Here is a 16,411-nt window from a genome sequence, read left to right on the forward strand (position 1 = left end):
AAGACATTGTCTTCTACCAGAAGAAACAAAATAAATTAATTACTTTTACAAACATTACGTCGTCGATGAAAACTTAACAAGCACATCTCCAAATCCAAGAACTTAGCCAAAATGTTGTTTGGCTCACATTTAAAACAGACTATTCATGTACTGATAGTTTTTAGTAGGGCATAATGCACAATTCGGTTACATTTAAAAATGAAAAAATAAAATTAATCTGGTAATAGTTATTATTTTCCATAGTTTATTTCAAGCTAGCCATGTGTAATTATAGATATTCAGTATTTCTTATTTCCACATTAGTGATGGTAGCTACAGAAACATTATTCTCTGGTACAGTGTTCTTACTTAGTACATTAAAGTATGACACGGTAGTTCCCTGCCTGTAACCCAGCACTTGCATGGTGGAGGCAGAAGATCAAAAGTTCAAGGCTATATTTGGGTGCATAGCAAGTTTAAAGCCAGGCTTTTCAGGACTCACTTTCTCTCTCCTCCTCTCTCTTGCTACGTACATGTATGCACACACACACACACAGACACACAGACACACACACACACACACACACACACACACACACACACACAGAGAGAGAGAGAGAGAGACAGAGAGAGAGAGACAGAGATAGAGAGAGGTATATATAATCTCTATATATAGAGATATAATCTCTATCTCTGTATATATATATATGTATGTATATATGTATATATAGATACATACATACATACACACACATATATACCTCTCTATATATTATATATAGGCTCTCTCTATATGTGTGTGCATATGTATTTTCTATGCTTTTTATATGTACATTGATACATAATATACATACAATTATAGTTTCCTAGTAGTTATAGATATTTTATCTGGCTTATAGGGTTACCAAAAAGTAATTTGTTTTCTATACACAGCTTTATATTTTAATCAAATACTAAATAGTTTAAATTTTTATTAAATTGGTATTTTGATAATCATAAAATGCTAAAATAATTTTCATGCTTATATTCATCATTGCCTTAGGCTATATTATCTAGAACCATTCACATACGTTGAGGGAAAGTCACTAAATATGAGGAATGACAATTCATTTTGTAGTTTAGAGAAAGTGAGTGAATTGACAATAAATTTTGTTAGTATTTTCCAAATACAGTCATATTTATTTCCTATTTCTTCCTCTTCCCTCAGTAAATGTGAATGTTTTCTCATATTTTCATAAGACTATTCTTCCTATTTTTATTTATTAAAAATCATACCTATAAAACACTGCACTTTTGAATTTTATTTTTACTGTTCTTGTGATTGAAGCCAGTGTCAGTGTGTATTAGCTGAGTCCTTGTCAACTTAGCTGCAGTCCTAGTAAAATTGCTATTTCATGGGGAGACATTTCACAACAGATTTTTGCAAATCCAAGCTAAAATGAATATTTAACCACTATGCCCGAAACGTAAATCCTACATTTGAATCAACATTTGAGGTTTAATAAAAGTTTGAGCCAGTCAAACTTTTATTTTTCTCACAGCCCTAATGACTAGTTTTGTTCTTAGAAAGCTTGCTTGCTAACTCTGATGATATTAGATTCTACGTACAATAGAACAATATTTCTGTTCAACGTGAAATCTCTCTTAACATTTACTTCGAGTAAAGGTTAAGCAGGTGATTTCCACCCTGTTAATAATATTACCTGCAACTAACCAAATTGCCCAATATTCTTTCCTTTGCATTGGTAGTATGCACCTGAGGATATATTCGAGTATGACTATGAGTATGGGGAGACAGACTATAAAGAGGCTGAGAGTGTAACAGAGATACCCACTGTAACTGAAGGAACAGTAGCACAAACAGAGGTAAAGCCAAAGAACTGTCTGTTGTATGTGCTGTCCCCCCTCTTTCGTCCTTCAGACTTACTTCCTACCTATCACTCACTTCTGTGAACTAATAACAGACTCTGTTTGACAGAGAACGCCTTGAGGACTGCCGGCCGTTTTTACATTCTCGTTTCCTCCCTCTTCATCCGTACTCTTTATTTTCTTTCTCACTACATGTTTTCCATTCCGTCTTTCATGACATTTTACAGAAAAAGAAATCCAATTACACAAAGAAGAAGAGGACACTGGCCACTCACTCAAAGAAAAAATCTAAAAAGGTCACATCCCCCAAATCTGAAAAATTTGCATCCAAGAAGAAGAAACGTTATCAAGCATCAGCCAGAGCCAAACTAGGGGTCCAGGTAGCAAGAAAGGCAATCAAGATCTGTCCTGGATGAGATGGAAGATCTCTGATGAGTCTTAGTCTTAACCCAATTAGATCAATTCCAATTTAGCTAACACTCTAACTCAACTGAACCATGACTTTCACTCATTTGAGGTGGTTTAGCAAATGTCCTAACCTTGTTTCTTCTGAATTTATCATCAGGCAAATATTGTGGATGATTTTCAAGAATACAATTATGGAACAATGGAAACTTACCAGACTGAGTCTCCTCGGCGTGTATCAGGATCAAATGAGGTAATCCACATTGAGTGAGGTAATCTCAGTGCGGCTTTCAAAACGTCTAATGTATTTGGGTGGATTTCCTTGGAGCAGCATCCCAGGCACTGAGTCCTTTGACTTGTCACTCTTAGAGGAGCCATGGTTCATAATTACAAAAACCTTGCCGTTACAATTGATGTCAGTTCAGGGTTTGCATGGCAATTTTGCTTCATGCAAATTCCATACTTATCAAAGTGAATTGGGTGCTATCAATTTCCATATTGCTCATACAGCTGGGAAAAGCTTTATAACACGTTACAAAGAATATTCACGGCATGATCCTTCCAGGGGAAGAATCCTCTGACGTGATAATTGTATCATCAACTGATACAATCAGCTTTTTATTGCATGGGAACAATCATTTTAATGACAGCAAGCATTTTAGTAAGATATGGTTTTCAATTTTAATAAGCCATTCAATTTTAAATTTTCTTTAGGAATTTAGTTTTAATTATGATTATTGAAAGAATATACTTTAAGCATTAGATTTTTTTCCATGAAAGTTGTCTAAGATAGGTAGGTCTGAGTAGGCCATCCCAAATTTCATATCACGCATATGTTCTGATCGTGAAATAACAATGAGCAGAAAATTCAGTTTAATATGGTTAAACATCTTGCACTGATTATTTATGTTATCATCATCAGTAAAAAAGTACTAGGTAAGAGTAAGTAATTTAATTATTTGAAACTTGTATATATCCCAATAAATTATAACTATAATATAAACATATCCTTTAGAATTATACGCATTTAGGGTGTAAATAGGTTTTAACTTTTCCCATTTTCAACCTTTTCTTATGAGAACTTGCAAAACTCAGGATGTTAACTTTTTTATGCAAATTCATTCAGCTCTTCACTTCAGTGGCAAGAGCTTAATTACATCATAGCTACTATGGAATTTTTTTTTGCAGAAGTATGTGTTGTATGTTTAACTAAAATGTTATGATTGTTGGATTTTTATATCCAATACTGTTATTGTAATGATTTAGCCATGTATTTTCATTCACATAATTTTCTATAATGCTTATTTCATCAATATTTCTCTAGTATTTATAGTACACTTGCCATTGAGAAGAAATTGTCAAAGGTAATTTAGAGGCTGACAAGGACAATTATTTAATTTTAACTTGATTACAACCATAAAGTTACTTCCTTCTGTGCAGGAGACTCTGAACAGCCATTGCAAAGGATAGCTTTCAGATATTGGTACTAATGTTTAACTGACATGACTGAATATCAAATAACAAGACTTATCATTGTAGCAATTACATTTTTGCTCTATTATCCAATAAGATTTGAAAACTTAAGCAAATACTTTATTTGTTCAGATATTACTTTATAACGTAATGCCTTATTGATGAGCAAATGTTCCTGGTGAGAGTCAAATACACATATTGACTCCATCTGAACATTTGCCGTTAATGGGTGAGGGTGCTTTGAAAGCAATATGTCTTTGTACATATTGGTGTATGTACAAGTATATTCCTTTCAGTGGTACCGAACAGCCTCTTTCCAGGCTCCGGTGCTGCTTTTGTAGTGAGCTCCCTTCTCGTCACGTGCCATTAAACTGTAGTTCCAGATGCTTGCCTTGCTTTGCTAACAGTAACCTTCATGTTCTCCAATCCCCTGCAACTTAAATGAATAGCCAAATCCAGTTGAAGAAGGTTTTACTGAAGAATATCTAACTGGAGAGGATTATGATGTCCAGAGAAACATTTCAGAGGATGTTCTATATGGAAACAAAGGAATAGACGGCAGGGACTCTGATCTTCTGGTAGATGGAGATTTAGGTGAATATGATTTTTATGAATACAAAGAATATGAAGAAAGGACAACGCCCTCCCCTAATGAAGAATTTGGCCCAGGTGTCCCAGCAGAAACTGATTTCACAGAAACAAGCGTAAGTCAGCACTACGCTCTGTGCCCCGTGCATGTCTTATCTTGGGAATGTTTCTGTGTTCATTCTGATAATTTTTTTTTCAGTTTTAAAATTCAGGCTGAGTTCTTATGTCAGTTGTGGACACTGACCAAGCCTAGAAAACATGATAGGTTCTTCCCAGTGGGAGGTGGCAGCTGTTGTACCTTGGGTTCTCTCTGCAGTCTTCATTTTAAAGTATTGTAATTAAAATTGTATCCTAAATTTCTCATCAATGATACATTTATGTAATTTTGTCATTATTTTTCAGTACTGTCTGTAATATTTTCTTCTAAAATATCTTCTACATTTGATTTGGTGACTTTTTTTATGTCTTAGTGAACATTTTGAGGCTCCAAATGAATTTAACCTTCTGTAACACAAATTTAAAGAAACACTGTTTATTTAGTGAAACAAGCACATTATAACAGGTTGCTTCAATGTATCTAGATGGTTAAAATATTTTTGTTAAAGATTGAAAAACTGTTTCACCTATTGAAATTTATTTTTACTGTTTTAACTTTTGACCTTTTGACTCAATAGATAAATGGTCATGGTGCATATGGAGAGAAAGGGCAGAAGGGGGAACCAGCTGTGGTTGAACCTGTAAGTGCTTTGAATATATTTTAAAGATTGTTACAATTGTTTAACTTATGAATTACAATGACCTTAAGTCAGTTTGTATGACCATGCATTGTCAATGAAAATTCTTCTGTTTATCACTTACCATGTATAGATGAATGCACAATGAATTGCTGGAAAGCAAAATGTCAGTAAAATAAAAGTAATTATACACTTGGAATTTTTGAACATGAAAGTGGCTGACATTTTTCTGGTCTAATTCTCTTTTTACAAATCAGAATTTACATATTTTTCTGTAATTTCAAATGTTTGGTGGTTGAGATATAATGACTTTAGCTCTTCAGTTTATAGTTTTACTGATGATTTATATAATTATTTTATTAGAAATATTATTTGACATAGATATTTATTTGTATCTGATCCAAAGTACATCATACAATAATAGAACAAAATGAATATACACGGAGTTGAGAGATATGAAAGGGAAGTGGTAGTGTGGTCTGTATATACGATGTTCTTGTGTGAAATAATAAGACAAGAATATTATCTAAAAACTCATTTTGTTTCCTTACATGATTATGTGGAACTGTGATTTATATCGATGCTATGATTCTCAATGTATTGTTAAGGGGTGTTTATTTTCTAGAAGAAACTTTAAAGGACAGAATTTTCCTCACCAGCAACTTGACCTTAGATAGCAGTGCATTAGAAATGTGGACTGTTTTACTGTTCACCTCAGATACATATAATTCTGGCACTGAATACAAAGGAATACAGTTTTCTGGAATGAAAGTGTTTAGGCATCATTTTCTTTCTTTGGTTCTCTCGCCAGTTTATCTATCAATATAGCAAACATTTATCAAGCCCCTGTTTTTTGTCTATTTTTTTTCAGTCAGAATTAAGTAATGAAATGCATATTCTTTTTCTTCCCACTCTTTTAATCCAAATAGTCCATTTTCAATTAGTTTATAGGTTCAGTAATAGCAAAAAGTATGTTTTCTATCATTTTAAATTATTTCATTTTCCCATACAAATATATTTTAAGTGGTATATATTATGTGAATTTAGGATTTACTTAAAAATTATGATATGTGGTGTGTTCTTGTAGTCTGTGGAAAGGGGTAAAAGTTATGTGGTTATTTTTGGTTATAGGGGATGCTTGTTGAAGGACCACCTGGGCCAGCTGGACCAGCGGTATGTAAATGAATTTTTGTCCTGATTTTTAAAATTATTTAATATAGGATTTCTGTCACATGGTTGAGTTGTTTATATTTTAGACTGATTTGATTTGTAGAGGAAAACAGTCAAGCTTCGGAGCTGGTAGATTTGTCCTATTTTTCATCTGTCTATAAAAATGACAATATTGACAGAACATAAAGTACATTTTGAATATTTTCTTCTTTCTTTACACATTGTGTTTATGAACACGTGTATGTGCCTGTGTGAAATATAATTTTTTTCATCTGAAAATACAACATTGATGCTTTCAAGCGATGGCAAAACAAAATGCTAAAATGCCGACAAGCTAAATGATTTCTTGTTAAATTTTATCCACGTTTTTGCGGTCTAGTCTTATGAATAGCCATCTCTTCAGGAAGACCTGGGTACCAGCCTTCACCTCAGTGGGTTTTCATTGGCACGCTCTCCTTCCTGTTTTTCCTTGGCATCTGCCTCCACCCTGATCACAGGCTCATAGAGGAGCAGTTGTGCTGGACACGGAACTGTTTCCTATATGTTCTGTTTGCACAGAAAGCTAAATAGGGCAGCTGTTTGGGAGTCAAGGATATGTTTATTAAGTATAAATGAGACACTCTTTGATTTTTAGAGGTATGTCCTTACTTGAATACTAAGGAGGCAGGAAGTTGCTTCTGATTATGTTTTCTTCCTCTGCAGGGTCTCATGGGTCCTCCAGGTCTACAAGGCCCTTCTGGGCTCCCCGGTGACCCTGGTGATAGGGTAAGTGAAGAAAGGGGTGTCCCATTACAAATGTGTGGCACACAGACTTAATGTCTTCTTCAACATAACATGGTACCTTTTTCTTCTATTGGGGGAGCTGGTTGAGAATTCTACAACTTCAAGACTGTGAGACAGTTTACTTCACTTTTCAGATAGGTTTAAGTGGGGATAAAGAATTTATCTGCCACATGATTAGCCAGACACATTTGATTTCAAGTCCTTTGTGCACGTGAACAATTAGGGTAGATTTGGTTTTTCAAATCTGAACACAAGACATTTGTTCTTGGTTATTCCTGTAGACGTCCATTTTTCCTAACCCCATTTGCATAATTTCAGATACTGAGTTTGATGGAAATGTTTGCTTACTTGTTTATTTAATGAGTAGGAGAACCATGTGTGTATTAAGGTGTTGGTATTCACAAGTGTGGGTGTGCGTGTGTGCTTGTGTGTATGTGTGCACATGTACTTGTGTGTCAGTGAGTATGCAGAGCGTACACTGATGCCAGCTGTATTTCTCAATCTCACTCCATTTTATATATTGCACTAGAGTTTCTAGTTGGACACAGAGCTTGCTGGACAGCTTGCCCAAGAGATACTCTGCCTGTGCTTCCTTCAGAGTTCTAGAATTACAAGCCAGCACTGACGTGCTAGCTAAGCATATATGTGGGAGTTGAGTACTTCTACTCAAATCAAACTTGCCGTTTTACACAATGAAATATATTCCACAGCCGTTGACATTGTTAGTATTTTCAAAAACTACTTTAGCTGATGGTTTTATTGTATCTTTAATTATTAATTTTTAGAATTTGATCCAATTTTTTTTTTACTGAATATGGTTTGACTATGTAAGAGTAAGCTTCCTTTTGCTGCTAACTGATTCAAATGTATTTCATATTTATGTATCGGGTACTTACATATAAGTTTATATATGTATACTGTATATTTTATACTTGAAAATCATGTATATCTACATAGTAAACATATGCAAATTTGTACACCTAAATGCAGGCATGCATACACACACTGAGTGTACTATTAAACACTATTTTAAGAAAAATTAATAATGGCAAAGCTTAATATTGGTCTTATGTTCACGTAAGTAATTACACTAATAAAGTATCCATTTTGTAGATAACATTCAACATAGGTACAAGATATACCGGAATGTCCATTTTTATGTTAAATACATATTACTTAAGTATCTAATAAGACTTAACCAAATTTAACAAATGAATTGGTTTCAACTGTAGAAACCTATTTTTCACTTTTTCTTCACACAGATTTCCCTCCAGAATATACAGGAAGGCTTCTTGATATGCAATTTTAAGCTGCATATCAACTTTGAATATGATTTGCATTATATTTTGACTGTGCATTAGTAAGCATTCACTATTCATATTCTTTGCAGCTATGACAAGCAAATCCAATCCTGTCTATGTGTATTTACTTTAAGGAGATTAGCCAATTCAGAGAGGGCAGGTGCATTCTCAGCAATTGGAGACTCACTGCTATAATATATGCTACTAATTGCTCTTGTTTATTGTATTTCCTTTTCTAGGGCCCACCAGGACGTCCTGGCTTACCAGGGGCTGATGGTTTACCTGGTCCTCCTGGCACCATGTTGATGTTACCAGTAGGTTTTCAAAATGTTTTATTAAGATAAATTTCATATCTTATCATTATGTAACTAAAAATACTATGATTGAATCATCAACAAGGAACAGTTTTGAGTATTAGGAATGAACAAACGTAAGCATCATGCCTTGAAAGTAGGGACAGAGTTCTGGTAAATATCTCTTTCTACATTAACCCGGTTTTAATCTCTTATAATTCTTCATTTGGTGAAATGTCCATAATCGTTCTAATCAGGTTGACAGCCCTGGATTGTAGATTAACATCAGGTTACTTAGTATTAGTACACAGTTTAGTCTAATATTGATTGTCACAGAAACTTTTTAAAAGAAGTTAAGTGTCATCATTGCTCAAAAATTATTTATCTTAATATTCAGTCTCTTGCAAAATTGATTAGTTACCATATGGCTATAAAGATGTATTTATCGGTTTTAGTGCAATGAAGTTCAAAAAGAGACTTGATACCCTATGAGCATATACAGGGGGAGGAAGAGTAAAGGAACAGTTATAGAGGAGGGGAGTAAGGGGAAAATGGGAGGGAGGGAGGAATGAGAGGATACAAGGGATGGGATAACCATTGAGATGTAACAAGAATAAATTAATAAAAAAATAAATTAAAAAAAGAAGAAAACCTATCTGAAGTGGAAAATTGACTCAAATGACATTTCAGATTAAAAATCAAGGCAGAACTCCAGGCTTCTATGGAGAAACAACAGCTGCCTAAGGGTGAACAAGGTTTTTACTGAATCTAGTACACTTGAAATTCTTGTGCAATAATTGCTAGAGTGGGTAGCATTTCCACAGATTAGAATAGGCGTGGCATTTTAAAAAAGAAATATCAGTGATAAAATTTGAAATTGGAAGATTATGTATAGTTGCTCTGAGAGCAGAATTGTCCTCTCACACAGAAACTCACAGATGTCTTATTATGAAGTGACTTGGAACTTTTGGAAATATCAACCTTTTATTTCATTTTTTAATCTAATGATTAAAGGACCTAACTCCATAAGTGTGCCAAAAGCCAGTTCTGTGCTCACTTTATCCTTCCCTAGTTCCGCTATGGGGGTGATGGCTCCAAAGGACCAACGATCTCTGCACAGGAAGCCCAAGCTCAGGCGATTCTTCAGCAGGCTCGGGTAAGAAAAGATGAGCATGTGCTCATGTGGCCTGACTCTGTATCACATAGTGTGGTGGAGGGCCATGAAAGAGTGTTTCTACACATCACATGGAATTTACAGGCAAAAATTCTCAAGCATACTTATCTTTCCTGTGATGATACTTACTAACTTAATATTAAATAAATGACTCTTATATAGCCACATGCAATGTAGATATAATCCCACCATGGCATACAGTGTTCCCATTTTTAACAGAATATTGATAGATTAATATCTAGTATTTCTTGTTTTTCAAACCTGATTTTCTTCTGCAAAGGTGTGAGCTAAAAGTTATGGCAAAATCTGTGAGAACACAGTATAAAAGACATATGTTCCTCTTATTTATAAACCAGATAGACAATTTATTTTTAGGTGGCTTTCAAGCAATTGATATAAAAATTCAGACAATAAACAAGAAAACAATCAGAAGTCATGTCTTTGTTCATATTTTTGTACTTATAAAGGAGGAAGCTAACTAGGATTTTGGACCTGTAAGGATATAAAAACTGTATTTGTATCTCATCTAAGAAAACTTCTTATTCACTATCATAATTATGTATGAGTAAAGTACTGAATATGTAAGCAAACATATTAATTCATTCTCAATATACATTTATGTCCTTAAACCATGGTTCATCTAAAAGATCATTGTTTGATTATGTAATATTTAATGATAGTTAAAATATGTACTTATTATGTAAATGCCTACTACAACTCTCAAATATTTATAATTACTAATTATTTCTATATTTTTTCATGGAAAAAACATTGCTTTGAAAATATAAGTCAATTATTTGAAGTTAAAACATTTTGAGGCTGCAGACCTCTTGTTTTGATTTGTCCTTTTTTCTTTACTAATTGATCATTTCACTAAAGCATATAATTAATGTGTTCTAATTAAGTTAATCCCAATTCTTTCCCCTCAATTCTTGCACTAGCTTCACCACCACTATTTTCCCTTGATTTTCTTATGTTCCCCCTCCCCCTCCCTTCTTCTTCTTCTTCTTCTTCTTCTTCTTCTTCTTCTTTTTCTTCTTCTTCTTCTTCTTCTTCTTCTTCTTCTTCTTCTTCTTCTTCTTCTTCTTCTTCTTCTTCTTCTTCTTCTCCTCCTCCTCCTCCTCCTCCTCCTCCTTCTCCTCCTCCTTCTCCTCCTTCTCCTTCATCTCCTTCTTCTCCTCCTCCTCCTACTTCTTCTCTTCCTTCTCCTTCTTCTTGTTCATAAATCCACTGAGTTTATTTAGTGCTTCCAGAATGTGTAGATGCAGGGGTCATCTCCTTGGAGCATGGTATTTACTTGGTCCAATGCCCTGAAAAAAATCTAATGGTGGGAATTCCTGAGACCCTCTCCGCTTGCATGCTCTGATTTTGTCTGGCTTGGTCTTATGCTTGTTTTACGCACACAGCCATAGCAGCTCTCAGTTCATACTTACACCTGTCCTGTTTTGTCTATAATTACACAGGGCATTCTAGCTACATGCATTTCATCATTGGCTAAACTTTTGCTAGCATCTATCTATTTTAACTTTGTTAGCTATACAAGGACATCATGGCCAAATGACTATTTGTTACAGTGTAGTACTAGGCAAGTGTTCCTGACCTTGATATTTTTATCTTCTAGATTGCTCTCAGAGGCCCACCTGGCCCAATGGGTCTAACTGGAAGACCAGGACCAGTGGTAGGTTGCCTAAATTATGTTAAAGGTTTTCTATTACTATGACTTCCTACATCATCTGTCAGATTCTGATCATGACTCAGGCTAGCAAATGTATGGTGCAAGACTGATATTGACACATTTTTTAAAAGTTTTCAGTTTAATTTTTAATACTTCTGACCAGAAGGTTTTAGTGAAGCTCAAAAAGGGTTACTGCTACATATCTGTTTCTCAAACCGTATATGTAATTTATTTGCATTGTATTTAATTATTAAAATGCAATTTTACCTTTAATTCTTGACAGTTATATATTAGATTTCTCATTAAATTGCTTTTAAAATATTTGATATTCAGTGTCAAATTTTTTAGTCCGCTTTATTGAAAATAACTTTGATCACGGTTTCACTTCCCCCAACTCCTCTCAAATGTTTTCCTTTTAATTATATTTATATTACCTAAATCAGTTTTCAAATTTAAATATATTTTGGTCGTATTCTTATCTGTTAAGTTGGAAAGAAAAAAGGAAAAGTATCCTTATTTACAGATGATAAGATAATACACATTAATAAAAACATGCTAAAAATGCCATAATCTGTAGGTCTCTGAAGTTTTTGGGGATCATCTATTTATACATTTACATTTATTCTTACATAGTATATAATCAACTCTATCATCTATGTATCATTTATGTATCTATGTATGTATGTATCTATCTAGCTATAGTAAATCTGAATAGGCAAACATTGCTTTTTTTCTAGATATTTACTGTCTGTTCAACCTAGAATGTAAGTTCTTCAAAGTTGCCAAATACAAATTTGGCATTTTGTATGTAAGCTTTGGAATGTAACTAAACATTTTGGATGTAACTTTTATATAAGGCTTTTCTGATTGTTTCATAACTGTTCTTACTACATGAAGATTAGTATAAATTTAAAAAATTCTAAAAAGATAGTACACATAAGTGATCCAAAAAAAAATCATCAGAGAAAATTCTTACAGCTGATAAAAATGTTCATCAAAGTATCTGGATACAGAATTAATTCGCATACACACACACACACACACACACACACACACACACATACACACACACACACACACACACACACACACACACACACACACAGTAGACCTCCTATATAAAAATGTCTAATGGACTGAGGAAAAAAACAGGGAAACAATGCTTTTCACAATAGCCTCATATCATATGAAAATATTGAGGTAATTGTAAAAAAAACACATTCAACTTCACATCTTTCTTGAGATTTGGAGTAAGGGTTATTTTACTTTGAAGCCACCAGGAGGCTCTAGAAGGCTTCTTTAAGATTTATCAAATTTTTACTCTTTGTTTCATTTTGCTGAAACTCAGCTTAATAGAATGTATACTGTTTAAAATAAATCAGAAATCTTGTGAACATATAACAGCCATATTAATTTTTAGTATTCTTAAGCATTTACAGAGTATGGATGCATGGTATATATTCCTAATTTCTACAGTTCCTTTCTAAAGCAATTACTTTTTTTTTCTTACAGAAAATCTTACAGGCATCATTGTGGTCTTTAAATATTATAAGCATTTGTATACTGTATTACTATAATGATTCATGTTTGTAGAAAAAAATAAAAATCTGGGGAAATGCTTTGACATGATTTCACAATAATTATAATGATAGCGATAACATTTTTCCAAAACAGTTTATTAACATAAAATGCAGTACCTGAGATTTACCTGTCTCTAAATGAGTCAATTTTGCACAATCCTTGCTGTGTAAATGCACTCAGTGTATACCTGACCCTGACAATTCACTGTCCTAGTAGTACCTCACAGTACAGTGGTTATTCATACCTTGTTTACCAGGCAATATTTGTTATAATAAAACTAAAAAAATACATTCAGTGTGATTTTAAAGTTGGCTTCTGTTCTGTTGGGAGAGTGGAATATGGATATTTATATACAGTTTATACATCAGCATGCATTTGATGTGCCCGGAAGAGCACACTTTGGAGACAGAACCTGCACAGTTCATTGCATTAGAAAGACCAAACTGATTAATAAAACATGGGTTCTTATTTTGAGTAAAAGTTGTTAATTAAGGAGCTCAGGTGACTTAGAATTAATTGGTTGTCTCTTTTACTTTTCTTTTCAGGGGGGTCCTGGTTCATCTGGAGCCAAAGGTGAGAGTGGGGATCCAGGTCCTCAGGTAAGAAATAGTAATGTGTTCTCTTCACTTTTTTCTATTATTATGTATATCTGTGTAGTAGAACAATTGAAATGCTAGGAGGAAAGAATGTATTTATTTCACAGTAAAGCCTATTTCAGGGTTTTAATTGAAAACTTCTGAATAGGCTGTTGGTTTTTCACTAGTTTGTTAGACAATAGTTAAGTTGTCGGCCTACCAGGTTTGAAAGTAGATGGCCTTTACATGATACTATTGGCCAGAGAAGCAAGGACAGCTATGTTACCGGGTTTCTCTCCTCCTTTCTTGAGCCCACGCTTCTGCAAACAGCCAACTTAGCACATTGTTTCATGGAGATTGTTTAGCACACTTAGTGTAAGCTAATGGTGTATAAGATACACCGGTAAGTATATTGAAATGTTATATTAATGGTAGAAACAAAAACAATGTGATTTCAAAATAGATTCATTTTTAAATAAATAAATGGTGGAAATATAAATTCATACTGACTGTGGCAGTTATTAATTGTTTATCCTTTATTGTTTTCCTTCTTCATGTTTTTGTAATCATACTTATACCTAATAATGTATTTGTATGATATTTTTGTGCATGTATACATTTTGGTTATGTTTACCCACCAGTACCCGCTTCTTAGTCTTTCCTAATTATACCATTTTATTAAATACAATTAGATTTATTTTAAAAATGATAAGCAATAAAAAAAATCAGAGCCTATTATATACATTGGTGACTATAATTAAGATGAAAATATTATTTAAATGCAAACAATTTATTTAAAAAATATCTCTACAATGTTTTGGTTATTTCTTTAGAATATCAAATGAGGTAGTTCTTTTTTATTATCAAATCTCTTTTAATATAAAAAAATATGGGCCTGGGGATCTCCCAACTCCTTTTTGTAACATAATCTATACCCATCCCTACCATTTGACCTCCCCAACCTGGTGTCCTCCTTTTATTCCTTTTTCTGTTTTCCTTTAAAGAATTCACTAACTCCAGTTTGTGCTTCCATATACTCATGGGTGTGCGGCCATTCACTGGAACATGAGTGTGGGCCTATTAGAAGGTGTACTTTTAATGAAAACTAGCACTATCTCCCGTACACTCCTCGATTAAGGGTGCTGGTCACTCCATGCTAGGATGTTGACTGGCATGATTGTGATCATGCAACCACAGCTTCTGAGAACTCATGAGTGCAACAGTTCTGTCATGTTCAGAAGACATCACACAACTTATTATTATTTTCTACTTTACACTTATAACCTTGTTTAACCCACAAATAACTGGTCATCATGGTCTATCCTTTTTTTTATTTATAATTTATTTAACATCCCAATTTTTATCCCCTCTCTCATATCTTCCCATTCTCACCCTCCCTACATCTTCCTTCATATTCCTCTTCCCTAGACCTCTGACAGAAGAGAACCTCCACCTCCACCATATGACCACAGCCCATCAGGTCTCATCCAGATAGCTCTTTATCATGGAATTTGGTACATTTTCCTGGAAAACAATTCAATCAAGTTATGCTTTATATAATATACTATGACTGGCTGCTTGCATACAGCATAAGGTTTTTGGGTTCATAATACTTAACTGCACCAATATTACAATTTTTCTTGTTGATAAATAGTCCATTGTGACAAAAATCACAGGAAATCTGACAGCACTAACCAGTTGAACATGTGGTAGCCTTGCTTTGAATGCTTACATAACAGAGCTGTAAAAAAGATGAAAAACACTGATTCGTTCACTGGGAATTACAGGAACATATTAAAATATGCTACATAAAATATTTTTTAAGCTTCGCTCTTTGACTTTAAATTATTAGACCGTTTCCTCCTTACATTTCCAGAACATACATTTTTTTATCCTTCCATTTGCAAAAGAGTATTTCTAGTTACAAAATGATCCTCCATTACTTTGTGGATGGTTGAAGAATCTTACACCAGGCACTGTGCTACATGGTAGAGGGCTTTTAAGTAAATCTGCTTCACGTAACAAATATAGTTGAATACTTTAAAAAATAATAATGTTTTGGGAATTCCACTACGCCTCAGAGTGATTAAACTCAATGTGATCAGTAGATTGGGAGATGAATCATCTAAGCGAAGATGTTTAAACAATGGAAAGAAAGGAGGTGAGGCTAGAGGGCTTGGGATGAGAACAGAATGATAGTGCTGACGGAGCTCAATGACTCCTAGGCGAAAATCATCTCTCTGAAAATTCAATGGGTAGTTGATTATAAAGGCTTAAAAGGATATCACTATATTTCTTTTGTTTGAATGTTATCAGGCCCACATGAAACATTATGCAATTCAGTCTTTCACATGAAAAACCACTTCAGAAAATTTCTTCTCTGACTTATACTTTGCCAGAATTTTATGCTGAAATAATCTGTGTTTAATTATGGACGAACATTTATTTGTGTGTGTGTGTGTGTGTCTTCAGTAATTACAATTTCTGTAATTAAAATGTCTTTGTATAGGGTCCTCGAGGTGTCCAAGGTCCTCCTGGCCCAACTGGAAAGCCTGGGAAGAGGGTATGGATACCATTCTTTGTGTATTTTGAGGTGTTATTTCAGCCATCAATTTTTTTTTTTGTCCTTTTGTATTTACAGTAAGCAGACATCCTTTCTTAACCTTGCATTTGACATTTTCAGGGCCGCCCAGGTGCTGATGGAGGAAGAGGAATGCCAGGAGAGCCTGGGTCTAAGGTCAGAGCTTTATAATTTTGTATTCAGCTTATGCGTGGTGTGACAGTTTCTCTTTGACAGTGTCATATTTTGAT

General features: G+C 34.0%; 1 protein-coding gene across 7 annotated transcripts in view; it reads left to right on the plus strand.

Annotated features, from left to right (window-relative positions):
- The window catches only part of COL11A1 (collagen type XI alpha 1 chain), a 188,166-nt gene that overhangs the window by 64,887 nt on the left and 106,868 nt on the right, over positions 1 to 16,411 (plus strand). Inside the window, exons 6-18 of one of the 7 annotated variants that reach the window (XM_084757803.1) lie at positions 1,729 to 1,845; positions 2,076 to 2,228; positions 2,414 to 2,506; positions 4,176 to 4,430; positions 4,989 to 5,051; positions 6,180 to 6,221; positions 6,921 to 6,983; positions 8,542 to 8,616; positions 9,668 to 9,751; positions 11,391 to 11,447; positions 13,571 to 13,624; positions 16,110 to 16,163; positions 16,284 to 16,337. In XM_084757803.1, the coding sequence (XP_084613929.1) occupies positions 1,729 to 1,845; positions 2,076 to 2,228; positions 2,414 to 2,506; positions 4,176 to 4,430; positions 4,989 to 5,051; positions 6,180 to 6,221; positions 6,921 to 6,983; positions 8,542 to 8,616; positions 9,668 to 9,751; positions 11,391 to 11,447; positions 13,571 to 13,624; positions 16,110 to 16,163; positions 16,284 to 16,337 (1,164 nt within the window). The remainder of the gene's footprint in view (positions 1 to 1,728; positions 1,846 to 2,075; positions 2,229 to 2,413; positions 2,507 to 4,175; positions 4,431 to 4,988; positions 5,052 to 6,179; positions 6,222 to 6,920; positions 6,984 to 8,541; positions 8,617 to 9,667; positions 9,752 to 11,390; positions 11,448 to 13,570; positions 13,625 to 16,109; positions 16,164 to 16,283; positions 16,338 to 16,411) is intronic. The other 6 variants (XM_084757797.1, XM_084757798.1, XM_084757800.1 and 3 more) reach the window with 6 other exon arrangements.

Source organism: Acomys minous, assembly GCF_964271855.1.
Source record: "Acomys minous genome assembly, chromosome: 14".
NCBI lineage: Eukaryota > Metazoa > Chordata > Mammalia > Rodentia > Muridae > Acomys > Acomys minous.